We start from the raw sequence: 26,191 nt of genomic DNA on the forward strand, positions 1-26,191 counted from the left end.
TTTACTGCTACAAGGCAGCCTCTCTGTGCAGAATCACCTATATATACGTGATTCTGCATTTCTGGGTTTGGTGGCGCGGGTGTGCGTTGCCGACGGCTCGCTCCCACTGTGATTTTACACAGCGAGAGACGTGGACCTGATGTATGCCAGGACCGGCAGATCATTCAGTACTTTGACAGAATGACAGTCAAAGTAAACAAGGCAGACTATCATTCCGTGAGTACAGAAGACATGGATCCCGTGTTCCTGTGAAGCACAAACAACGATCTATGTCTGCCAGTAGTAAAAGCACCTCCCCCACAGTTAGTAAACACTCCCTAGGCGCACATTTAACCTTTTGTTCGCCCCTGATGGTAACTTCTAACCTGGCAGTGTCATGGGTACATTGAAAGTGTATATTTTTTTAGCACTGATCAATGGATTAGTGTCACTGATCCGCCGCCATTGCTTGGAATTTAAAAAAAATAATAATTAAGAAATAACTAGAAATATAGATACTATAACTTTTGCACAAACCAATCAATATACGCGCATTGGGATTTCTTTCACCAAAAACATGTAGTAGTAGTATACATATTGGTCTAAATTGATGAAGAAATTCGATTTTAAAATGTTTTTTTATTGGATGTGTTTTAGAGCAGAATGTAAAAATATATATACTTTTTTTAAACTTGTCAGTCGTTCTTTGTAAATGAAAACCGCGGAGGTGATCAAATACCACCAAAAGAAAACTATTTGTGGGGAAAAAAAGGACATAATTTTTTTTTGGTGGGATGATTCAGACTCCAGAAATATTTAATGATCATCTATGCAATGATGTCATGTAATGCAAATCAACATTTCGTTTTACATATTTTTTTCAGTTCGTATGTGTGTTCTTTTAACTGTGTTTTTGACATCCTTATTCCTCATACTGTAGACCATGGGGTTCAGCATTGGCGTTACTACCGTATATACAATGGACAGAGTTTTGTCTATTGCAGGAGAGTATATAGAACGGGGGCTCAGATATATAAAAAGAAGGGTGCCATAGTAGAGAACCACCACGGTTAGGTGGGAACCACATGTGGAGAAAGCTTTACTTCTTCCTTGTGAGGAACGGATCTTCAAGATGGTGGAAATTATTTGGACATATGAAATAACAGTCAGGCAGAACGAAGACATGCCAAGGATTCCTGCGGAGATGTACATGCCTATCTCATTAAGTAAAGTGTCTCTGCAGGCCATTCGAAGGAAAGGTGGCACCTCACAGAAAAAGTGGTTGACGTGGTGGGACTTGCAGTAGGGGAGTTGGAAGGTGAGGACAACATGGATGGCAGAGTTCAGAAAGCAAATACTCCATGACACTGCTGCTAATCTCACACACAACATCTTATTCATGATGGTGCTGTAGTGCAATGGTCTACAGATGGCAGCAAACCTGTCATATGCCATGACAGCTAGAATTATACACTCTGTTCCTCCTAAACCCAAATGAAAGAACATTTGCACTGCGCATTCCAACAATGAGATGCTTCTGTCCTTGACCAAAGTGTTTATGATAATTAGAGGAACAATAGTAGAGGAGAAACCAATGTCAATAACGGAGAGGTTGCTCAGGAAAAAGTACATGGGGGTCTGTAGCTTTGGGTTGATCCTCACCACAATGATCAGTAGAAAGTTTCCTGACAATGTGATTATGTACATCACCGAAAACAAAAGGACATAGATTGCTTGGAGAGATGGGATGTTAGATAGGCGAAGGAGGATGAAGTTTCCTGTAGAGGTTTGGTTGACTTCTTCCATAACATTCTAAGAGAAGAAAGAGATTAAGAATTCAGATGCATCTATATTGGTATTCTTTAAAGGGCCAATCCACCCAAAAGTGATATTTTGGTTGCCAATGGAGTGCATCAACCCCTGGTATCTTCTACTGTATCATGGGCGTCTGCAGGTGTGGACAAGGGGGGTCAAGTGCCCCCCCCCCCCCCCCCCCCCCCCCGGAAGTAGGTGCACTGCACCCAGGCGCCACAATCTGAGGCAATCTGAGGGGAGCTAAAGCAGTCAGTGCTTCTCGGCTCCTATTGCAGGATCTGCACACACACAGATCCTCTCTGTCTCCGGAAGCTTAAGGCAGCTCTGTGGGTGGGAGGGGCGCTGATGGCATCCCCCACAGCAGGAGCCCGGGAGGAAGAAGCTCTACCATCTTGCTAAAATGAAGTCAGTAAACAGAGGGGATTGTGCAGGAACTGCCCTTTGGGGGTGACATGATTGTACTGGGGGGCAGGCTGCTACTTCCCCCCACGTCATATGCAGTGCAGTGACCACCATGTGATCTATTGTACCCACCATATCATGTGCCTCTTTATCCGCTGATGAAGGCCCGTTTAGGACGATACGCATGCGGGAGGACCCTGGAATGTCACTGCAACCACCTTACTGCATTGTTTAAGTGAACTTCGTTCATCCATGCTTATAATCCAGCACTAGTTGTAGTGCTCTGTATGTGAGTACCTGTCTTTTGGCAATAAAATTCGTTTTTTTATCTATACGGTCTGCACTATATATATTTTTCTATTTTATAATGTCCATGTGGGGAGTTTGAGCCATCATTGATGACAACACTGTGATATCCAAGGAGCTGAGTTACACCTTTTTGATCCACCTGAATCCTGGTATATGACCACTGGCAGTGGTGAATGCTCCATTTGACCTATCTGTTCAGTCAGGGGTCAATTCTTTAAGGTGAGTGGTTTGGCTGTCTGGTGGTGGGAGCACCTGTTTTCTGGTGATTAAGGATATCTGTATACATTCTATCCACTGAGAAGAATGAAGGATTGTCGATCAGTACCATCATAGACTGTTCATTCACTTTGTATCATTTTCCTTTTCATGTTGTTGTTTATCTTGAGAGACTTTATATAGTACTAATAGGGGGGTTTGTTTCAGCGCTGCACTGCTCTGTTTATGATATCATGTGCTGTGCCTACCATGTAATACGGAGTGTGTGCCCTCTGTTTAATGTGCTGTACCCCCTCATGTCATCTGCTGTGCTGTACAGTGCCCACCATGTAATGCGGAGTAGTGTGCCCTCTGTGTAATGTGCTGTGCCCACCATGTCATCTTCTGTGCTGTACAGTGACTACCATGTAATGCAGAGTAGTGTGCCCTCTGTGTAACGTGCTGTGCCCACCATGTCATCTTCTGTGCTGTACAGTGACTACCATGTAATGCAGAGTAGTGTGCCCTCTGTGTAACGTGCTGTGCCCAACATGTCATCTTCTGTGCTGTACAGTGCCCACCATGTAATGCAGAGTAGTGTGCCCTCTGTGTAATATGTTGTGCCTACCATGTCATGTGCTGTGCTGTAAAGTGGCCACCATGTAATGCGAAGTAGTGTGCCCTCTGTGTAATGTGCTGTGCCCACCATGTCATGTGGAGTGGTGTACCCATATGTAATGTGATGTGCTGTGCCCACATGAGGTGTGGTGTGCCCACTGTGTAATGTACAGTGCCCACCGTGTAATGTCCTATGCCCACCATGTAATGCGGAGTGGTAAAAAAAAAAGTAAGAGTAAGAAGACTAAGTAAAGAGGGGTCTATTCTATGGTGGGACCTGGCCTGCTCTAAAGGGGGATCTATATGGGGAACCCTGGCCTGTGTTTTATGTAATAATGAATGACTAAGCCCCTCCCCTTCATGACATTGCCAAAAAGGGGCAGCGAATGGGTGACCTTAAAATGATGCCCCCGCCCTGATAAAAGTTCTGCGGATGCCCATGTACGGTACGTCTTTAAAACTTTCACCCTGTTCTTGTACACCTTTGTTTAAATTATTCCTGCCCACCAAAGATCAATTAGTTAATTAAGTTTGCCCTTTTATGTTTGTATGTTTTTACTTGATAACCTATTTGAGCCTACTGTATGTTTATTCCAGTGTTTAAAGAGGGATTCCACCAAAAGACAGCAGCTATAAATACTACAGCTGCTGACTTTTAATAAATGGACACTCACCTGTCCCGGGTTCCAGTGATGCCGGCAGCCGAGGCCGATCGATCGCTCGGCTCTCGGCTGCTGTCGCCACCATTCTAGGTGAGGGAATCAGGAAGTGAATCGGCTTCACTTCCCGGTTCCCTACTGCGCATGCGCGAGCCCGCCGCGCAATAGGAAATCTCTGCGCTGTCACTGGGACCCATGTGTGTCCCAGCAGACAGCGCGGCAGGGCAGGAAATGGCGTAGACTCCCACGGGAGTCTATGCCCGGAAGTGGGTGAAAATACCTGTCTTTGACAGGTATCTCCACCCCCCTCCCCCCTGAAAGGTGTCAATTGTGACACCGGAGGGGGGGAGGGATCCGATCAGTGGAGGTTCCACTTTAGGGTGGAATCCCGCTTTAAGTTAATTTATTACTTATTGACTCACTACCTCTGCTGGAAGTCTGTTCTAAGCATCATCTACTCTTTCAGAAAAATACTTTTTTAGTTTTGTTTTGAGTTTTCCCGCATTCTTGATCTCAGCTACATACTGAGAATACTGAACTTTATGGTATAATATTCATGACTTGCCCAACAATTTCCAGTATCTACCAAATTCTTTTGAAGAGTATCTAAACCAAGAAAATAACATTTTAATATTTTACATCTTATGAGTCCTTAACCGATTCAGCCCCGGAAGATATTACCCCCTTCCTGACCAGAGAACTTTTTACAATTTGGCACTAGCTTTAACTGACAATTGTGCGGTTGTTTGACGCTGTACCCAAACAAAATTGGCAAACACAGGGCGTGATAGGTTCCAGCGCCTATTGGCCTTTATAAGGACGGTAACCCTGTTCACTGGTTGCTGCATGATCGTCAGCCCTCCTGTGCTCCTGTGTATGCTGTTATTGGATTTCCTGTTACTGACCCAACTTGCCTTGGACCTGCCTTGTCTCCACTCCTGGCTCTGACCCAGCTTGATATACTGACTTTGCTACTGCCTGATTACCTGTGTATGACCTTGGCTTGTTCCTGACCCTGCAACCTGTCTCTGTTCCTGACTGACCTACCATGCATGACCCTTAGCCTTGCTCCTGAGTCTGCTTTCCATCTTGTTCTGTTGTCAAGACCCACCTGCTACTTCTGAGAGACATCTGCCCTGTAGTTATTCCTGCTCTGTCCTGCCCTCATCAGGTGATCATCATCTCAGCTCTTCAGGCTAGCACTGCTGGCAACCTGTGCTACTTTGGCCATAGCACCTCCTGTCCCAACCTTTAGGGATGCTCTGCACTCCGCTGAAAGGGAAGCCCTCTCAGCTCTTCGGCCTCCAACCAGGTACGTAAAACAGTGGAAGTTCCATGTTCCTGTGAATGCAGCAGAACTTTCATCAGTGGTCCTAGTAACCAATGGCAAGGATGATGACAGCTCAGCGAGAGGAACCTGTACTGGAGACTGCATGAGGAGGGTTTTGGTTGAAATTGAGACCAAAGAAAAGTTCTGCTGACCTGAATCCATTGCACACATTGAGGATGTGCCACTGATTCTGTTGGGTTCTTAATGCTATCTGTGTACCAGCTGGATAGATAAACCACCTCTATTACTTCTGCTTTCTTCAGGTTGTTAATCCAGAATGTCATCATTGCATGGGAAAAGAGGACCATTTTTCCAATTCCACCCCTGTTCCAGGGACAACTTTCTAAGTAAACAATGCCATTAACTTTCCAGACATTTTCTTTCATTTCCTTCCTCCATTTCCTTTTGTGTCCCCAGAACATTAGGTGAAGATAAAAAAACATTAGGACTATATATAAACTTGTAAAATTCATCAGTTTTCCTTTAAAATACATATTAAAGATAATTCTTTGAAAATAATAATACTATAAAAATAATACCTTAATTATTTACTATAAAAAAAGCAACACAGTTAGAATGTTGTTATCGGTATTAGAAAAGTTATTTCAAGTATCTGTATTTTATCTCAGCTTTCTAGATAGACATTGGCCATTGGTGAAGATAATATGCTCGGGAACATTAATCATTGGGCAGATTTGAATTTCTATCTTCTTTATATCCTTATTTCCATGACTATTGGAGAATTTTTCATTATTTATCAGTTTCCTTTAAACTTTATAACATGAAGGCGATAGATGAATTTAGTTGGGCACAAGGCAACTGGAAACAGGTAAGACGCAGCCTTATATAACACACATTTGGTCCCTCGGCTCTGATGTTGTATTCTTAGCTCCCCAGTTGAGTTGGTCCTTTGTGAATATCCAGAGTTTTAGCTGTTTGCTAAGTGTTGCAAGAAAACATTTTTCCATCTAAACTTTATTTTTTCTTAAATTTCTTACATTTTCTTAAATTCTTATTTTTTCTTATACATGATTTCTTTGTTTTAACTATCTTTGGGTTCTGAAACTCCAGCCAAAACTTTTTTTTTTTTTGTATTGGATAGAACAGGAAATAGGTAGAATATTAAATCCTAAACTTTATTCTCTAAACTCATTATTTGGACCAGTTCAATACAATACACAACAAAAAATTCCCCAAAACACTTAAAGGCTATGTTCACCTTGCCTCCGCTCTAATTCATCCCAAAGGTGTTCTATCAGGTTCAGGACTTTGTGCAGGCCAAGTCAAGTCAAGTTCCTCCACCCCAAACTCGCTCATCCATGTCTTTATGGACCTTACTTTGTTCACTGGTCCAAATCATTTGGTGGAGGGGGGATCACGGTATGGGGTTGTTTTTCAGGGGTTGGGCTCGGCCCCTTAATTCCAGTGAAGGGAACCCTTAAGACGTCAGCATACCAAGACATTTTGGACAATTACATGCTCCCAACTTTGTGGGAACAGTTTGGGGATGGCCCCTTCCTGTTCCAACATGACTGCGCACCAGTGCACAAAACAATGTCCCAATACTATTGGTAATATAGTGTATATTTCAATGTAAGAGCATTGGGGGGCATGGCTTGGTTGAAGTCCCGGCTGAGGTTGCAACTCCATTCACCTCTCTAGGACACCTTATATGTGCAACTTCCAGGGGCTGCCCCCTTTTTTTCTTGAACCCTTGCAGGAGCCAGGACAGTCTCCATCTCCTGTCAGCACTCTAACAGCAGCTGTGGATGTAGCTCTTGAAGTCATCTTTACAGGATGCCCACTCCTAGGGAGAGTAGCAGCAGTGCTGAACTTTCTCAATTTATAAACAATTTGTCTTACCGTGGACTGATGAACAGCAAGGCTTTTGGAGATACTTTTATAACCCTTTCCCTCTTTATACAAGTCAACAATTATTAATCATAGGTCTTCTGAGAGCTCTTTTGTGCGATGCATCATTCACATCAGGCAATGCTTCTTGTGAAAAGCAAACCCTGGTGTGTGTTTTTTATAGGGCAGGGCAGCTGTAACCAACACCTCCAATCTCATCTCATTGATTGGACTCCAGTTAGCTGAAACCTCTCTTCAATTAGCTCTTGGAGATCTCATTAGTCTAGGGGTTTACATACTTTTTCCACCTGCATTGTGAATGTTTATATGGTGTGTTCAATAAAAACATAGTAACATTTAATTATTTGTGTGTTATTAGTTTAAGCAGACTGTGATTGTCTATTGTTGTGACTTGGATGAAGATCAGATCACATTTTATGACCAATTTGTGCAGAAATCCATATCATTCCAAAAGGGTTCACATACTTTTTTTTTGCAACTGTATAATTTTTTCCCCACAATTTTTATTTTATATATACACTCACCAGTGCTGTACAGCATCATCATATGACTGGCATGCCGATGATAAGCGATACTGACTGGTGACAGTATGTAAAAAAAAATTATAATAATAATTTTTCAATAAAAATAATAATTAATCATTTTTGTCTTTTTTAAAAAACATTTTTTACTAATTTTTTTCTTTACAAATTTTTTTCCTACTTCATAGGAATCATGTGATTCCTGTGAAGCACAAAAAACGATCTATGTCTTCCAGTAGTGAAAGCACCTCTCCCACAGTTAGTAAACACTCCCTAGGCACACATTTAACATCTTGATTGCCCCTGATAATTGTATTAGTCTCACTGGTCCCCATAAAAATGTCAAACGTGTCAGGTGTCTGATTTGTCCGCCGCAATGTTGCAGTCCCGCTATAAGTCACTGATCGCCGACATTACTAAGAACATTATTATTATTATTTTTTTTTTTAAATAACTAAATATATACAGTACTATAGGAGAAAATATTTTTGCTTATCAACTAGCATAGATCCTACACCACATCCCTTGATAGATAAATATAAAGTTCAAAGAATATTTTCTATTTTTCTAAAAATTATTTTGTTGTAAAAACCCCAAAAATCCCAAGATATTCTTTGAACTGTATAAATATATCCCATAGCTTGTAGACACTATAACTTGTGAGCAAACCTAAAAAACAAAAAAATCAATCAATATACGCGTTTGGTATTTTTTTTTACCAAAAATATGTAGCAGAATACATATTGCTCTAAATTGATGAAGAAATTAGATTTTTAAATTTTTTTTTATTGGATGTGTTTTAGAACAAAAAGTAAAAAATATTGTCGTTATATATACAGTCGTTCTTTGTTCCTAGTGCAAAAAATAAAAACCTGCAGAGCTGATCAAATACCCTTCAAAGAAAGCTCTATATGTGGGGAAAAAAAGGACATCTTTATCAAATTTTATTTGGGTATAGCGTTAATTGTCAGTTAACCACTTCAATGCAGGGCACTTTCGCCCCCTTTCTTCCCAGTCCAATTTTCGGCTTTCATCGCTCTCGCACTTTCAATGACAATTGCGTGGTCATGCTACACTGTACCCAAATTAAATTTTTATCATTTTGTTCGCACAAACAGAGCTTTATTTTGGTGGTATTTATTCACGGCTCCGTTTTTTATTTTTTGCGATATAAGCAAAAAAACAATATTTTCTTTTTTCTATTTTAAAAGAAATCCAATAAAATCAAATTTTGTCCTAAATTTAAGCCAAAATGTATTCTGCTACATGTTTTTGGTAAAAAAAATTCCATTAAGTGTATAATAATTGGTTTGTGTGATCACGGACATATGTACGCAAACGATCATGTACAGATGTGTGCAGGTGATCACGTACATATGTGTGCAGATAATCATTGGAACATGTGATTTTAGTGGGACATATGTGGGGGACATGTGTTTTTTTATTTGGGGACATGTCTTTTTATTATTTGGGGACATGTGTGTTTTGGGAACATGTGTGGTGACATGTGTATTGTGGTGACATGTCTGTTTACACTGTAGGTTTATACTAGACTAGTGATCAGTGAGTAAAAAGCTGTAAAAACAGCTCATACTCACTGATCACCAGCCAGCTGCAGCGATCTGCTCTCCTCTCCTCAGCGACGACTTCCGTGTGAGGAGAGGAGAGCCGATTGCCTAGCAACCGGCTGTTTGTTTACATCACATGACGGCCGTGATTGGACACGGCCGTCATGTGATCAGGAGCGATCCCCCTCCTTCTGATGGACGTTCAGGAACGTCCATCAGAAGGAGGCGGCTCCCACCCAGCCGTATATGTACATTGGCCGGGTGGGAAGTGGTTAAAGCAACGCAGTGCCGTATCACAAAAAATGGTCTGGTCAAAAAGGGGGGTAAACCTTCCAGAGCTGAAGTGGTTATGGATGATACAGAACTCCAGAAACACTTAATGATCATCTATGCAATGATGTCAAGTAATGCAAATCAACATTTCGTTTTACATATTTTTAAAATTCTTATGTATGTTCTTTTAACTGTGTTTTTGACGTCCTCAATCCTTATACTATAGTGTAGACCATGGGGTTCAGCATTGGCGTTACTACCATATATATACAATGGAAAGAGTTTTGTCTTTTGCAGGAGAGTATATAGAACGGGGTCTCAGATATATAAAAAGAAAGGTCCCATAGTAGAGAACCACCACAGTTAGGTGGGAACCACATGTGGAGAAAGCTTTACATCTTCCTTGTGAGGAACGAACGGATCTTCAAGATGGTGGAAATTATTTGGGCGTTTGAGATAAGAGTCAGACAGAACAAAGACATGCCAAGGACTCCTGTACATGCCTATCTCTTTAAGTGAAGTGTCTCTGCAGGACATTCGAAGAAAAGGTGGCACCTCACAGAAGAAGTGGTTGACGTGGTGGGAGTAGGGGAGTTGGAAGGTGAGGACAACATGGATGGCAGAGCTCAGAAAGCAAATATTCCATGACCATGCTGCTAAACTAACACAACATCTTATTCATGATGGTCTACAGATGGCTGCAAACCTGTCATACGCCATGACAGCTAGAATTATATACTCTATTCATGATGGTGATGGTCATGATGGTGTAGTAGTGGAATGGTCTACAGATGGCAGCAAACCTGTCATTCGCCATGACAGCTAGAATTATACACTCTGTTCCTCCTAAACCCAAATGAAAGAACATTTGCACTGCACATCCGAACAAGGATATTTTTCTGTCCTTGACCAAAGTGTTTATGATAATTAGGGGAACAATGTTGATTTTTATTTTTTTATTTTTTTATTTTAACAATTGTAATTTTGTGAAATCATTACCATCATCAGCATTTTATGCCTGTGTGAAATTTTTTAGAACATCTCAGGAAAAACTGGAGAAATAGAATTCATACATATAAATTGTTGGTCTTTGCAGGAAAACACCCCAATTTTGCCACTCGATCCACTCTGGCACTGCGGTACCTTAAACTCGAACGAGGCCTCCAGCTGACATACTTGCTCGGAGACAACAAACCAATGATCGCAGTGCCCCCGTTAAGCAAAATTCCAGCTAAACCACCATTAGCTGGATTCCCACCAACGGGACCCATACCACCGATGGGTCCCGAACTCTTCCATATCTGGGGTCTCTTCCTTCACCCAACACCCCGCCTCTGCCATGACATCCACCGCTCTGTAAAAGCAAACTCATATGGGTTAACACCAAAAAAAAAACATACTCACCACAATCAGGGAGGGAGAGAAGTTCATTCCTACTTCCACACTGATCTGGGGAGGGACCCACACTTCCTAAATGAACTACGCTCCTCCCCATCCCATTTTCACCCAATCCTCATTCTTCTTACATCCTACCTGCATCCATTTCCCCCACTGTTAACCCTGTCATGTCTGCCCTTCGTCTATTTCTTTTATTTCTTTGACTCTGGGCTTCTCTTTACATGCTGGTCAAAGCCTGCTAATTGGGGAATGATGGAGTAGCAGTATACTTGATTGGGTACTCATGTGTGCTCTTCTCCTGTTAGCACGTTCACAGTGTGGCACACAAATGTTGGCCAACAATTGCGAACGTAGTGACGTACAAGACGTACATGATATCTCCAATGCCATCGCTAGTTTTACTGAGCACTTCTGGTTCGTACTTGATTCCGAGCATGCCTGGACTTTTGTCCAACGGACTTGTGTACATACGATTGGAAAGTCTGACAACAAACATTTGTTGGTGGAAAATTTGAGAACCTGCTAGCCAACATTTGTTGGCAGAACGTCCGACAACAAATGTTCGATGGAGCATACACGCGGTCGGACTTTCCGTCAACAAGCTCACATCCAACATTTGTTGTCGGTGTGTATGGGGCATTAGACAGACAGCTCTATGGGGGGATTTACTAAAATGGGTGCACACAGAAACTGGTGCAGCAGTGCATAGCAACCAATCAGCTTCTATCTTCAGCTTGTTCGATTCAGCATTCACAATAAAACCTGGAATCTGATTGGCTATCATGCACGCATGCATGATTGTGTGCACCAGTGATGGAGTAGAGCTCTAAATGGCTCAAAGTGTCAACCCTCCCTCGGCCTATCTGTGCTTTGCTGTAAAGGATATTACCAGAAAAAAAGAATTCAAGTATTTAAACTTATTGTATTTAAATTTTATTTAATGGTTTTTGAAGTGTATGCCTTTTTTTTTTTTTTTTTTACATTTGGGGTAAGTGGGGAAGGATTGAAACTCTTGTTAAGTTTTAACTGCTATCCAGGGGCTCAGTTAAAGAGATTTAGCCTCACTTCCTACTCTGCTGTCAACTGTTTAACCAGACAGGAAATAGAAGAAAATCTGTGACATGGACCTGGATGACAAAAAGAATTTGACAGAGGTTCTAGCCTTCCCCTGTCCATGTTGCTGTTGGAGACTTCTCCTCAGTTCTTGTCTTGTAAAACATTGTCAGCAGGACAGGAAGGCAAGGGAAATCTCTCCAATGGAGCCCGTCCATTAAGGGTGCATGGGCACTGCCCCCTCTCTCCAGCCACTCCCTATATGCAATGGATAGATTCATGCATAGCATGAATTTGTCTATGGCCACTGCTGCCACTCCCTATTCATGCGCCCTGCCCTTTTAGGACACCGGGCACCTGAATTACAGTGGCGGGGTGTTTTTTTGAAGCACCTGATTAGAGCCATAGGCTCTAATGGGCTTAAAAAAAGGTGGACTCGTGGCACAGAGCATAGCGCTTGGAGCCCACCCAGGTGTGTTAGAAAAGCAAATGATTATTCGCTTTTCTAACACTGAATTGCCTCTCCGCCAATCAAGAAGTATGGGCCTGTTAGCCGTTTACTGATTGGCTGAAAGGTCAGGCGCTCCTGTTGGATGTCTAGGAGGAGGGGCGGAGATGCATGGCGGAAGCCGCCATGATCTCAGAATGGAAAAGGACACAGAGCCGCCACAGCCTGTCTCCCTGCTACTCCCAAATACCTGCCGCAGCCTGTCTCCCTGCTACTCCTAGATACCTGCTGCAGCCTGTCTCCTTGCTACTCCCAGATACCCGCCACAGTCTGTCTCCCTGCTACTCCTAGATACCTGCCGCAGCCTGTCTCCCTGCTACTCCCAGATACCTGCTGTAGCCTGTCTCCCTGCTACTCCCAGATACCCACCGCAGCCTGTCTCCCTTCTACTCCCAGATACCTGCCGCAGCCTGTCTCCCTGCTACTCCCAGATACCTGCCGCAGCCTGTCTCCCTGCTACTCCTAGATACCTGCCGCAGCCTGTCTCCCTGCTACTCCCAGATACCTGCTGCAGCCTGTCTCCCTGCTACTCCCAGATACCCACTGCAGCCTGTCTCCCTTCTACTCCCAGATACCCACTGCAGCCTGTCTCCCTGCTACTCCCAGATACCCACCGCAGCCTGTCTCCCTGCTACTCCCATATACCCACCGCAGCCTGTCTCCCTGCTACTCCCAGATACCCACCACAGCCTGTCTCCCTGCTACTCCAAGATACCCGCCGCAGCCTGCCTTCCTTCTACTCCCAGATACCTGCTGCAGCCTGTCTCCCTGCTACTCCCAAATACCTGCCGCTGCCTGTCTTCCTGCTACTCCCATATACCCACCGCAGCCTGTCTCCCTGCTACTTCTAGATACCCGCCGCAGCCTGTCTCCCTGCTACTCCCAGATACCCGCCGCAGCCTGTCTCCTTGCTACTACCAGATACCAAATGCAGCCTGTCTCCCTGCTACTCCCAGATACCCGCTGCAGTCTGTCTCCCTGCTACTCCAAGATACCCGCCGCAGCCCCTTCTCCCTGCTACTCCCAGATACACGCCGCAGCCTGTCTCCCTGCTACTCCCAGATACCCGCCGCAGCCTGTCTCCCTGCTACTCCCAGATACCCGCCGCAGCCTGTCTCCCTGCTACTCCCAAATACCCGCTGCAGCCTGTCTCCCTGCTACTCCCAGATACCCGCCGCAGCCTGTCTCCCTGCTACTCCCAGATACCGCTGCAGCCTGTCTCCCTGCTACTCCCAAATACCCGTCGCAGCCTGTCTCCCTGCTACTCCCAGATACCCGCAGCAGCCTCTCTCCCTGTTACTCCGAGATATACACCGCATCATATCTCCCTACTACTCCTAGATACCCGCCGCAGCCTGTCTTACTGCTACTCCCAGAAACCCACCGCAGCCTGTCTCCCTGTCCAATGTGCCCGCCAATTGGGTAAGTGGTGGTTGACTAGCAGACAGTGGGGGGTTGAGGATCAGCGGAGGGGGGGTGGGTGGTTGTTTTCTGCCCCCCCAAACAAAAAACCACCAGCTGCCACTGACGGAGCACCAGATAGCAGTAAAAACCTTAAGGGGTTTCAAACCTACTCTGTCCAAAACTAAGAAGAAAACATTTTTGCTGGACATACTTTAATGAATAAAAAAAATTTGTCATGTTTTATTTCTCATGTGTATTCTTTTAATTGTCTTTTTGACGTCCTCATTCCTCATACTGTAGACCATTGGGTTCAACATTGGAGTCACTACTGTATAAAAAATGGACATAGTTTTGTCTAGTTCAGGAGAGTATGTAGAGCGGGGTCTCAAATACATAAGAAAGATTGTCACATATAAGAGACCCACCACAGTCAGGTGGGAACCACATGTGGAGAAAGCTTTATATCTTCCTTGTGAGGATCGGATCTTCAGGATGGTGGAAATTATGTGGACATATGAGAAAAGAGTCAAGCAGAAAGAAGTCATGCCAAGAGTTACTGCAGAGATGTACATGCCCATCTCATGAAAAAAAGTGTCTCGGCAGGACATTCGAAGGAAAGGTGGTACCTCACAGAAGAAGTGGTTGACATGGTGGGACTTGCAATAGGGGAGTTGAAAGATGAGGACAACATGGATGGTAGCATTCAGAAAGCTAATACTCCATGACCCTGCAGCTAAACTGGCACACAACATTTTATTCATTATGGTGCTATAGTGCAATGGTCTGCAGATGGCAGCAAACCTGTCGTATGCCATGACACCTAGAATAACACACTCAGTTACTCCTAAACCCAAATGGAAAAACATTTGCACTGCACATTCCAACAAGGAGATGTTTCTGTCCTTAATCAGAGTGTTTATGATAATTAGGGGAACAATAGTGGACGAGAAACCAATGTCAATAATGGAGAGATTGCTTAGGAAAAAGTACATGGGGGTCTGTAGCTTTGGGTTGATCCTCACCACAATGATCAGTAGAAAGTTTCCTGACAATGTGATTATGTACATCACCGAAAACACAAGGGCATAGATTGCTTGGAGAGATGGGATGTTAGATAAGCCAAGGAGGATGAAGTTTCCTGTAGAGGTTTGATTGACTTCTTCCATAACATTCTAAGAGAAGAAAGAGATTAAGAATTCAAATGCATCTATATATCTTTAAAAGGCTAATCCACCCAAAAGTGATATTTTGGTTACCAATGGAGTGCATCAATCCCTGGCGTCTTACTGTATACTGTATGTCTTTAAAACTTCAACCCTGTTCCTATACACCTTGTTAGTTTAAGTTATTCCTGCCAACCAAAGAACAATTAGTTAATTAAGTTTTCCCTTTTTCGAATTTTTGTATGTTTTTACTTGATAACCTATTTGTTTGAGTATAGGCCTACTGTATGTTTATTCCAGTGTTTAAGTTCATTTATTACTTATTGACTCACTACCTCTGCTGGAAGTCTGTTCCAAGCATCAGCTACTCTTTCAGGAAAATACTTTTTTTAGGTTTGTGTTGAGTTTTCCTGTGTTCTTGATCTCAGCTACATACTGAGAATACTGAACTTTATGGTATAATATCCATGACTTACCCAACAATTTCAAGTATGTATGAAATTCGTTTGAAGAGTATCTAAAGCAAAAAATAACATTTTAGTATTTTGCACCTTATGAGTCCCTAAATGAGATGGTTGTATTTGATTTTTTTTTTCCAGACATTTTTTTCCCTTCATTTACTGTTGGTGGTTGTGTACTTAACACACTTCCATTCCCTGGGTGGTTACCCTCACTATACCATTGTATCTCTGGAGGGATCCACATAGGCTAGGCTAGTAGTTTACAGGAGGAAAACAACACTTTAAAGCCCCGTACACACGAGCGGACTTTTCAACATCCAAAGTCTGACGGAATGATTCCAGCAGACTATTCGATCGTGTGTGGGCTGCAACGGACTTTTGATTCGCAAAAGTCTGACAGACTTTAGAAAATGGAACATGCTTCAAATTTTTCCGACGGACCCAGTTCCTACCGAAAAATTCGCTCGTGTGTATGCTATTCCGACGGACTAAAACCGACGCTAGGGCAGCTATTGGCTACTGGCTATGAACTTCCTTATTCGAGTCCAGTCGTACGTCATCACGTTCGAATCCGTCGGAGTTTGGTGTGATTGTGTGTGGCCAAGTCCGCTCATTCGGAAAGTCCGTCAGAACTCTGTCAGAACTCCGGCAGAACTCCGGCAGAACTCCTTCGGAAGTCTGTCGGACATAAGTCCTGTCGTGTGTACGCGGCATAAGTTCAGCTCTCAGGAAAAGACAAGGACATTTATGATATTTCATTATTTGCTGAATATGTTCTTAGCCTGAAAAAAAGAAATCTAAGTCATCAATCATATCTAGGAGATGTCTCGTGGAAATATATAGTAGGTTTAATTATCCTTTAACTTCTTCCTGCCCAGGCCATTGTAACATGACGTTCAGGTGGGAACCCTAATGTTCTGAGGGACATCATATGACATCCTCCCAAGAATGAGCCCTGTGTGGCCCCTCCAGGCTGCGCTCCAGCGTGATCTGATCAATGTACCGGCCTGCTGCCAATACCACATGATCTCTGTGACCACAGCAGATCACATTAAAGTTGTAAACAATGAATGGCTTCCTTTCATGCTGTTCATTGTATACAATTGTGTTGCTAGGTGTGAGAGTCCTTCAGGTGCCTTTTGCCAAACTCGACTGTTAGGTGCCTTTCACTGAGCAGTGGCTTCCGTCTGGCCACTCTACCATACAGGCCTGATTGGTGGAGTGCTTCAGAGATGGTTGTTCTTCTGAAAGGTTCTCCTCTCTCCACAGAGAAATGTTGAGCTCTGTCAGAGTGACCATAAGGTTCTTGGTCACCTCCCCCACTAAGACACTTCTCCCCTGATCGCTCAGTTTGGCTTGGCGGCCAAAAACATGTTTTTCATCCTATCTTATGGAAAGTATTCATAAGATACTCATTGCCTTCTTAGCAACCAGACAGAAAGGCAATGACAACTTAGTGCACTTTGCACCAGCAGTCCCCGGTTCAAATCAGAGTTTAGTTTGTATAATGGCCTGCTGCCGATACCACATTATAAGAATGGCCTGCTGCCGATCCTTATTAAAGTTTGCCCTTATATGAGAGTTCCCTCCAGCCCCCTTATATCAAGATCTCCACCTGAGTTCCCCCCTACATCACAGTCTCCATGATGCCCTGTACACACAGTCAGGCTTTGCGACGGAAAAGGTCCAATCGGATTATGTTGTCGGAAAATCCGATTGTGTGTGGGCTCTATCGGACTTTTTCTTTCGGAAATCCCGATGGAAAAAGTTTGAGAACGGGATCTAAAATTTTCTGACAACAAAATTCGATCAGACTTTTTCAGATCGTTTGTAGAGAATTCCAATGGACAAAGTACCTTGCATGCTCAGATTAAATTACGAGACCAAAGCTATTGGCCACTAGCCTCTACCTAGTCCCGTTGTATGCAATGAACGTCACCTCGTTCCGAACGATCGGATTTTCCGAAAACTTTGTCCGACCGCGTGTATGCAACACAAGTTCGGCCAAAATCCATCGGGAAAAAATCTGACGGATTTTGGGGTCGGAATGTCCGACCGTGTGTACAGGGCATTAGAGTTTCCTTCACATTAGAGTCTCCATCAGAGTCTTCCTTACATTGGCATCCCCATCGGAGTCCCATTTACATCAGAGTCCTCATCAGAGTTTGCCTTTTCATTAGGGTCCCCATCAGATTCCCTCTTACATTAAAGTCTCTATCAGAGTCTGTCCTTAACGTACAGCATGGCTGTGGCAGCAGGGTAGGAGCCAGAATGCGGGAAAGGTTTGAACTGAGTGTCAGGGGACTAATCGGAGAAGGACTGGCACATTAGCGCGGTCGCACACGCAGGGTGTGAGAAAGTTCCAGCACCTATTGGCCTTTATAAGAACGGTAGCCCTGCTCACTGGTTGCTGGATGATCGTCAGCTCCCCTGTGTACCTGTGCTCCTGTGTATGCTGTTATTGGATTTCCTGTTACTGACCTGGCTTGCCTTGGACCTGTCTTGTCTCCACTCCTGGCTCTTATCTTGGCTTGGCATACTGACTTTGCTACTGCCTGATTACCTGTGTATGACTTCGGCTTCCTCCTGACTGACCCTGCAACCTGTCTCTGTTCGTGACTGACCCACCGTGCATGACCCTTGGCCTTGCTTCTGAGTCTGCTTTACATCTTGCCCTGCTGTCAAGACCCACCTGCTACTTCTGAGAGACACCTGCCCTGCAGTCATTCCTGCTCTGTCCTGGCCACATCAGGTGATCATCATCTCAGCTCTTCAGGCTAGTGCAGCTGACAACCCGTGCATCTTTGGCCACAGCACCTCCTGTCCCAACCTTTAGAGGTGCACTCTGCTGCAAGGGAAGTCCTCTAACAAGGTACATGACAAGGAGGAAGTTCCATCTTTCTGTGAATGCAGGAGCACTGTCATCAGTGGTCCTAGTAACAAATGACAAGGATGATGACAGCGCAGCGAGAGGAATCTGCACTGGAGATTGCATGGGGGGGGGGGGGAGGGGTTTAATTGAGACCATAGAAAAGTTATGCTGACCCGAATCCTCAATCTGTGCACTGTATGAGAGAACAGTGGGTCCCATCCCCCTTGAGGCCCGTGTACCCAGCACACATTGAGGCTGTGCCACTGCCTCTGTTGGGTTCTTAATGCTATCTGCGTACTAGCTTGATAGGTAAACCATCTCTATTACTGCTTTCTACAGGTTGTGTCACGATCTGGAGTCAGGCTCAGAGACCAATAGCTATAGCAGCAGAGCAGATATTCACACAGGTCACCCTGGCTGATGGCACGGGTTCACCTGAGGTGCGGGGTCTAAGCACTAACCGGTATTCACCAGAGCTCCCAAAGGTGGAGATGGGCTTGGCTGCGTGTTAGTGCTAGGTCGCGGTCCTCAGGATAGCCCCACCAGGAGGTGAGCAAGCCGGGGTTCAGTAGCGGATGAACAGGTAAGGATCAAACTAGAGCGTGGTCAGTAAGCAAGCCAAAAAGGTCGGTAACGAGTTGTTGCAGATTGGGATCAGGCAGAAGCGTAGTCGTGGAACAAGCCAAGGGTCGATAACAAGCAGTAGTAAATATAAGCGGCAGCAGCGAAGACGGGAACGAGATACAGGCTGGAGATGGCACAATATTCTGGCAAGGAGGAAGTGCAGAGACATGGCTTATATAGGAAGTTCATGGGAGGAGCAAAGGGTTCAAGGTTCAAGGCAAACAAGATTCAAGACATGATCACTAAAGGAATTGTCCAAGGAGCTGTCCAAGGAGCTGTCCAAGGAGCTGTCCAAGGAGCTGTCCAAGGAGCTGTCCAGCATTCCAGGTGGCTCAGTAAGCAGAGTCACTGCCAGACACACCAGAGGTCCCAGGTTCAAGCCCAGGTCCTAACAGTACTCTCCTCCTCCCAAGATGTCCACTGGACGTCTTAGGGCCCGGTTTGTGAGGGAACCTCTGGTGGAATTCTCTTGTTAATCTAGGTGCATTAACATTCTATTTCCTTTGGGCTTTATTAGTTTTAGAAGTTCCAGTTGTTGATACTTTCATCGCTCGCAAGGCTCTTTCGAAAGTCTTCAGGTCCTGCTTACGGACTATGGTGCCATTTGAGGCATAGGTACAGTCAGGAGGTAGCGGGGTCACCGGCACAGGAACTTCAAGCGGGGTCACCGGCACAGGAACTTCAAGCGGGGTCACCGGCACAGGAACTTCAAGCGGGGTCACCGGCACAGGAACTGCGACTGAGGACACCGACACTGGAACTGCGACTGGGGACACCGACACTGGAACTGCGACTGGGGACACCGACACTGGAACTGCGACTGGGGACACCGACACTGGAACTGCGACTGGGGACACCGACACTGGAACTGCGACTGGGGACACCGACACTGGAACTGCGACTGGGGACACCGACACTGGAACTTCGACTGGGGACACCGACACTGGAACTTCGACTGGGGACACCGACACTGGAACTTCGACTGGGGACACCGACACTGGAACTTCGAGCTGGATAGCAGGCAGAGATTCAGGGACAGCAGGAAGGATCCTAGAAGTACCCACTTGGAGAACCTTTGGCCGAGGTGGGCGAATTGGACAGAGAGAGATAAGATGCCCTCTCCCCCCACAGTAAAAACAAAGACCACAGTCTCTCCTCCGCTCTCTTTCACCTTGAGATAGCTTGGGCCGGATGGCCCCGATCTCCATGGGTTCCACGTCTCCCAGGGAAGGTGTGCTTGTGACATTAGGAGCGTCTAGGCTTTGTGGGGTAAGGACTTCAGCTTCATGGCTTGGAACATACTGTGATGGCATGGAGTCATATCTGTACCAGGTACTCCTGTCCCTGGATGCCCGCAGGCCACGTGAGCAAAGAGCAGACTTGGGAACTCTGGTTTTCTTAGAAACAGGAATGTAAGAGTCCAGAGCAAACATGAATGCCTCCCAGCTATCCAAGACTGGACTCCTTTCCTGTAAAAGCTGATGAGCCCATGTTTTGCATTGTCCAGTGAGCAGGTTGATGGAAGCACGAATCTTAATATAGTCAGTGGCATAGGTTCTAGGCTTAAGGGAAAACAAAAGCTCACAATCCATCTTAAAACAAAAGAAGGATGCACGATTACCATCAAACTTCTCAGGCATCAAGACAAACGGTTCTGGAAATACCGGTTCCGGGGTTGGGTGTACTGTGCCTCTAAACAAGCGGATTTCTTGCTGCAGCTCAGCAATTTGCTGCCTGAACGGAGCCACGGCATTTGCTATAGCGGCCTCCATGTTTTTGGCCAGAATATTATGTCACGATCTGGAGTCAGGCTCAGAGACCAATAGCTATAGCAGCAGAGCAGATATTCACACAGGTCACCCTGGCTGATGGCACGGGTTCACCTGAGGTGCGGGGTCTAAGCACTAACCGGTATTCACCAGAGCTCCCAAAGGTGGAGATGGGCTTGGCTGCGTGTTAGTGCTAGGTCGCGGTCCTCAGGATAGCCCCACCAGGAGGTGAGCAAGCCGGGGTTCAGTAGCGGATGAACAGGTAAGGATCAAACTAGAGCGTGGTCAGTAAGCAAGCCAAAAAGGTCGGTAACGAGTTGTTGCAGATTGGGATCAGGCAGAAGCGTAGTCGTGGAACAAGCCAAGGGTCGATAACAAGCAGTAGTAAATATAAGCGGCAGCAGCGAAGACGGGAACGAGATACAGGCTGGAGATGGCACAATATTCTGGCAAGGAGGAAGTGCAGAGACATGGCTTATATAGGAAGTTCATGGGAGGAGCAAAGGGTTCAAGGTTCAAGGCAAACAAGATTCAAGACATGATCACTAAAGGAATTGTCCAAGGAGCTGTCCAGCATTCCAGGTGGCTCAGTAAGCAGAGTCTCTGCCAGACACACCAGAGGTCCCAGGTTCAAGCCCAGGTCCTAACAGGTTGTTAATCCAGAATTGTGTCATTGAATGGAAAAAGAGGACCATACTTCCAATACCACCCCTGTTCCAGGCCTTCTAAGTAAAGAATTCCATTAACTTTGCAGAAATTTTCTTTCACTTCCTCTTGTGTCTCCAGAACATTAAGTGAAGATAAATTCACCCTAACTAAATGAAGACATTAGGACTATACAGTAATACTGTAATTTTTTTTTTTATAAATTTTGATTTGACACACAAGCAATGTCTTGAGATACAGGTCACAACTGAGTATAAAAGAGGAGAGAAGCACCTCTAAGTGTAGCTATATGGTTACATTTAATGAACATTTAATCAACATTTAGCAACTCACATGATTAAAAGAGGCACATCTAAGTATGGCATCCGGGGTAAAGCTGTCCACATAGACCATCCTCCTCACCACCATCGATGTCATCCCTTCAACGCTGCACTCCATAAGCGGTTCAAACTTCGCTTTCAGATCGCTCTACTGCAGGGTAGTCTTCCCGGTCACAATTGTGGACTGACAGCAGTGAGAGACGGCAGTGTGGGGGATGGTCTATGTTATGGGTCTGCAAACTGTGGCCCTCCAGTTGTTCTGAAACTACAATTCTCTTCGCGCCTAACCATGTCTGTGAATGTCAGAATTTTACAATGCCTCATGGGACGTGTAGTTCTGCAACAGCTGGAGGGTCGTAGTTTGGATATCCCTGGTCTATGTGGACAACATGACCCCAGGTGCCTGCATACTTAGATGTGCCTCTTTTAATCATCAACCATGTGAGTTGTTAAATGTTTTACCTTCAATAAATGTAACCACATTGATACACTTAGAGGCGCCTCTCTTCTTTTTTATACTCTGTAGCTGTCAGGAACCATGAATCAGACTGGGACAGAAGTACAGTTAAATCACACTTGTTTAATAATAATAAAAAAAAGTAAACAGACTAAACGTAGTCAAAACATAGCCAGAGTTCAGGAACCGGAACAGATAGTCAGACAAGCCAAAACGTCAGGGAGCCAAAGATGAGCGTAGTAATACAGCAAGCAGGATCTGGAGCCAGAAGGAATGTCAGCCAAGCAAGTCTTTAACAAGAACACAGGAGAGCGTCTCTAGAAATGTGACCAAGGCGAAGGCAGAGATCATCTGGACTGGACGGCTTAAAGGGGTTGTAAAGGTTCGTTTTTTATTTTCAACATAGGTTTCTCTAAGCTAGTGCATTGTTGGTTCACTTACTTTTTCCTTCGATTTCCCTTCTAAATGTTTTTTTTCTTTGTCTGAATATCTCACTTCCTATTTCTCCTCAGTAAACTTCTCACCATCATCCGAGCTGGTGGTTAGTCAGCCAGAACAGCTTACTGAACAGCTTACTGAGGAGGAACAGGAAGTGAGAAATTCAGACAAAGAAAACAAAGAAAAAAATCATTTAGAAGGGAAATCGAAGGAAAAGGTAAGTGAACCAACAATGCACTAGCTTATAGGAACCTATTTAGAAAATAAAAAACTAACCTTTACAACCCCTTTAAGTAGCCAGAGTTCAGGAACCGGTACAGATAGTCAGACAAGCCAAAACGTCAGGGAGCCAGCGATGAGCGTAGTAGAACAGCAGGATCTGGAACCAGAAGGAATGTCAGTCAAGCAAGCCTTTAACAAGAACACGGTAGAGCGAGATGTAACCAAGGCGAAGGCAGAGATCATCTGGACTGGACGGCTTAAGTAGGCAGGACTGACGAGCAGGATATCACCAACAGGTGAGTCACTGTGGAGAGATAGGAGCTGGCAATTAGCCGACAGCTGAGCGGCCAGCTTTGAGAAGCAAGGGCTGAGCCCAGCCCTGACAGTAGCTCCTGCTGGAGTTTGCTTCTAATCTCCTTGTGGAGGCTGCCATTTTTTGATGGACATTTTATGGTTACACAATCTATAACATTGCTATAATCTTAATAAATATGGACTATAAACTGAAGGACTTATGAATAAATGGTTGTGGAACAAATCATTTTGGTTTCCATTATTTCTTATTGGGATATTTTCTTTGATATACAAGTGCTTTGGACTACAAGCATGTTTCTGAAATGAATCATGCTTGCAATCCAAGGATTTACTGTATATATAAACTTGTAAAATTCATCATTTTCCCTATAAAACATAGAAAAGATAATTCTTTGAAAATAATACTAGAAAAATAATACCTTAACCACTTGCCGCCCGCCCTATTACAAATTGACGGCGGCAAAGTGGTTTCATAATCCTAACCGGACGTCATATGACGTGATTAGGATTATGAGCCGCTGCGCGCCCCCGGGGGCGCGCATCGCGGCGATCGTTGTTGCGGGGTGTCAGTCTGACACCCGGCAACTACGATCTCGGTAAAGAGTCTCCGACGGAGACTCTTTACCATGTGATCAGCCGTGTCCAATCACGGCTGATCACAGTGTAAATGGGAAGAGCCGGTGATCGGCTTTCCCTCACTCGCGTCTGTCAGACGCGAGTAGAGGAGAGCCGATCGGCTGCTCCTCTGACAGGGGGGGTCTGTGCTGATCGATTATCAGCACAGCCCCCCCGAGGATGCCCACACTGGACCACCAGGGACACCACTAGACCACCAGGGAAAAGGTAATAAAAATCCATAATCCTCCCTAGACCACCAGGGTGCCAGTCAGCACAATGGGTGCCAATCAGTGCCCATAATGGATGCCAATCAGTGGCCACAATGGGCATCACTGATTGGCATGCATTATTGTTTGGCACTGATTGGCATCCATTACTATAACACCGATGCCGCCTATGAGTGCCCACCTGTGCCGCCTATGAGTGCCCACCTGTGCCGCCTGAGTGCTCACCTGTGCCGCATATGAGTGCCCACCTGTGCCGCCTATCTATGCCCACCTGTGCCGCCTATCTATGCCCACCTGTGCCGCCTATCCATGCCCACCTGTGCCGCCTATCCATGCCCATCCGTGCCGCCCATCCGTGCCGCCCATCCGTGCCAGCTATCAGTGCCAATTTGTGCCACCTATCAGTGTCCGTCCGTGTCGCCCATCCGTGTCGCCCATCCGTGTCGCCCATCCGTGTCGCCCATCAGTGCCGCCTATCAGTGCCACTTCATTGGTGCCACATTGGTGCCCATCAGTGCCACCTTATCAGTGCCCATCAGTGTAGCCCCATCAGTGCCCATCAGTGAAGGAGAAAACGTACTTATTTACAAAGTTTTGAAACTGAAACAAAAAAAAACATTTTTTTTTCAAAATTTTCGGTATTTTTTTATTTGTAGCGCAAAAAATAAAAACCGTAGAGGTGATCAAATACCACCAAAAGAAAGCTCTATTTGTGGGAAAAAAATGATAAAAATTTCATTTGGGTACAGTGTAGCATGACCGCGCAATTGTCATTCAAAGTGCGACAGCGCTGAAAGCTCAAAATTGGTCTGGGCAGGAAGGTGTTTAAGTGCCCTGTATTGAAGTGGTTAATTATTTCCTATCAAAAAAGCAACACAGTTAGAATGTTGTTATCGGTATTAGGAAAGTTATTTCAAGTCAGTATTGGTATTTTATCTCACCATTGGCCATTGGTGAAGGTAATATGTTGGAGAACATTAATCATTGGCCAGCTTTGAATTTCCAGCTTCTTTATATCCTTATTTCCATGACTATTGGAGCGTTTTTCAGCATTTATCAATTTCCTTTAAACTTTATAACACGAAGGAGATAGATGAATTTAATTGGGCACAAGGCAACTTGAAACAGGTAAGACGCAGCCTTATGTAACACACATTTGGTCCCTCGGCTCTGATGTTGTATTCTTAGCTCCCCAGTTGAATTGGTCCTTTGTGAATATCCAGAGACTTAGCTGTTTGCTAAGTGTTGCAAGAAAAGTTTTTTTCCATCTAAACTTTATTTTTTCTTGTACATGATGGTTTTAACTATCTTTGGGTTCAGGGAGGCCCGGAGTGGATGGACGGCAGGGAAAGTAAAGAAGGGCCAGGCATGACAGGGATGGATAAGGTCAGAGGAAGGGGTTAAAGTGGGAGAAGTATTAGGGGGAGGAGTAAAGAGGAGCTGGATGTGGAGGGGAGGAGCCGGATACAAGGTGGAGGGGGCGGAGCAAGTGGTCAGTGCGGAGAACAGACAGAGAGAGGAGGCAGTTTTTACCACTGCTCCTCTGTAATGGCCGATATCGACACTATCCTGGCTGGTTTGCGGCGGAAGGCGGAGGAGAGGGGACCGGAGTGGCTGCGCAGACACTTAGGAGAGCTGACGGAGGCAGCAAGAGCAGAACAGGAGAGCGGTGAGTGGATCCAGCGCGCGGAGGTCGCGGCCTCTGGCGTGCTTTTCTCCAGGGCCTGCTGCTCGCCCACCTCGTGTTATGATGAGCCCTGGGGAGGACCGATTGATCCCCCCAGTGAAATGCACACAGCAGGACACTGCGGGCCTGGGGCGGTCCACACGCCACCGGCCTGTGTCGGGGGGCGGGGCTGACAATGCACGAGGCGAGGGCCCCACGCTGGGGAGAGACAGAGGAGAGAGGGGGCATCTTCAGCAGGGCCCAGTGACGCTGGAGGGATGGCTGTGGGGGATGGATCCTCCATGGAGATATTGGCTAGAGGCAGAGGGAAAGCAGCACAGCCTGTGCAGGGACGGTGACGGCCTGCAGGTTGCTCCGCGCATAAATCCAGAAAGGGGCACCCGGGCATCTGATTCCCCAGGGGCTGGCTGGTGCAGACCGCTAGTCTGCCATGGATATCTCAGCCGGA

General features: G+C 45.3%; 2 protein-coding genes across 2 annotated transcripts; both read right to left on the reverse strand.

Annotated features, from left to right (window-relative positions):
• Window positions 1–632: 632 nt before the first annotated feature.
• On the reverse strand, window positions 633–6,109 carry LOC143942866 (olfactory receptor 5V1-like). The gene is made up of 2 exons (XM_077464271.1): window positions 5,847–6,109; window positions 633–1,791 (listed from the first exon to the last, which is right to left on the reverse strand). The coding sequence occupies exon 2, from the start codon at window positions 1,783–1,785 to the stop codon at window positions 847–849; it is 939 nt and encodes a 312-aa protein (XP_077320397.1). The 5' UTR covers window positions 1,786–1,791; window positions 5,847–6,109; the 3' UTR covers window positions 633–846.
• Window positions 6,110–12,207: 6,098 nt separating this feature from the next.
• On the reverse strand, window positions 12,208–25,156 carry LOC143942867 (olfactory receptor 5V1-like). Its single transcript, XM_077464272.1, has 2 exons — window positions 24,998–25,156; window positions 12,208–15,076 (listed from the first exon to the last, which is right to left on the reverse strand). Exons 1-2 carry the CDS (start codon window positions 24,998–25,000, stop codon window positions 14,138–14,140), a joined length of 942 nt encoding a protein of 313 aa, XP_077320398.1. The 5' UTR covers window positions 25,001–25,156; the 3' UTR covers window positions 12,208–14,137.
• Between the last annotated feature and the right edge of the window lie 1,035 nt (window positions 25,157–26,191).

The sequence above is a fragment of the Lithobates pipiens genome, unplaced genomic scaffold, assembly GCF_037356315.1.
Source record: "Lithobates pipiens isolate NorthernLeopardFrog02 unplaced genomic scaffold, aLitPip1_a1.2 Scaffold_30, whole genome shotgun sequence".
NCBI classification, from domain to species: Eukaryota; Metazoa; Chordata; class Amphibia; order Anura; family Ranidae; genus Lithobates; species Lithobates pipiens.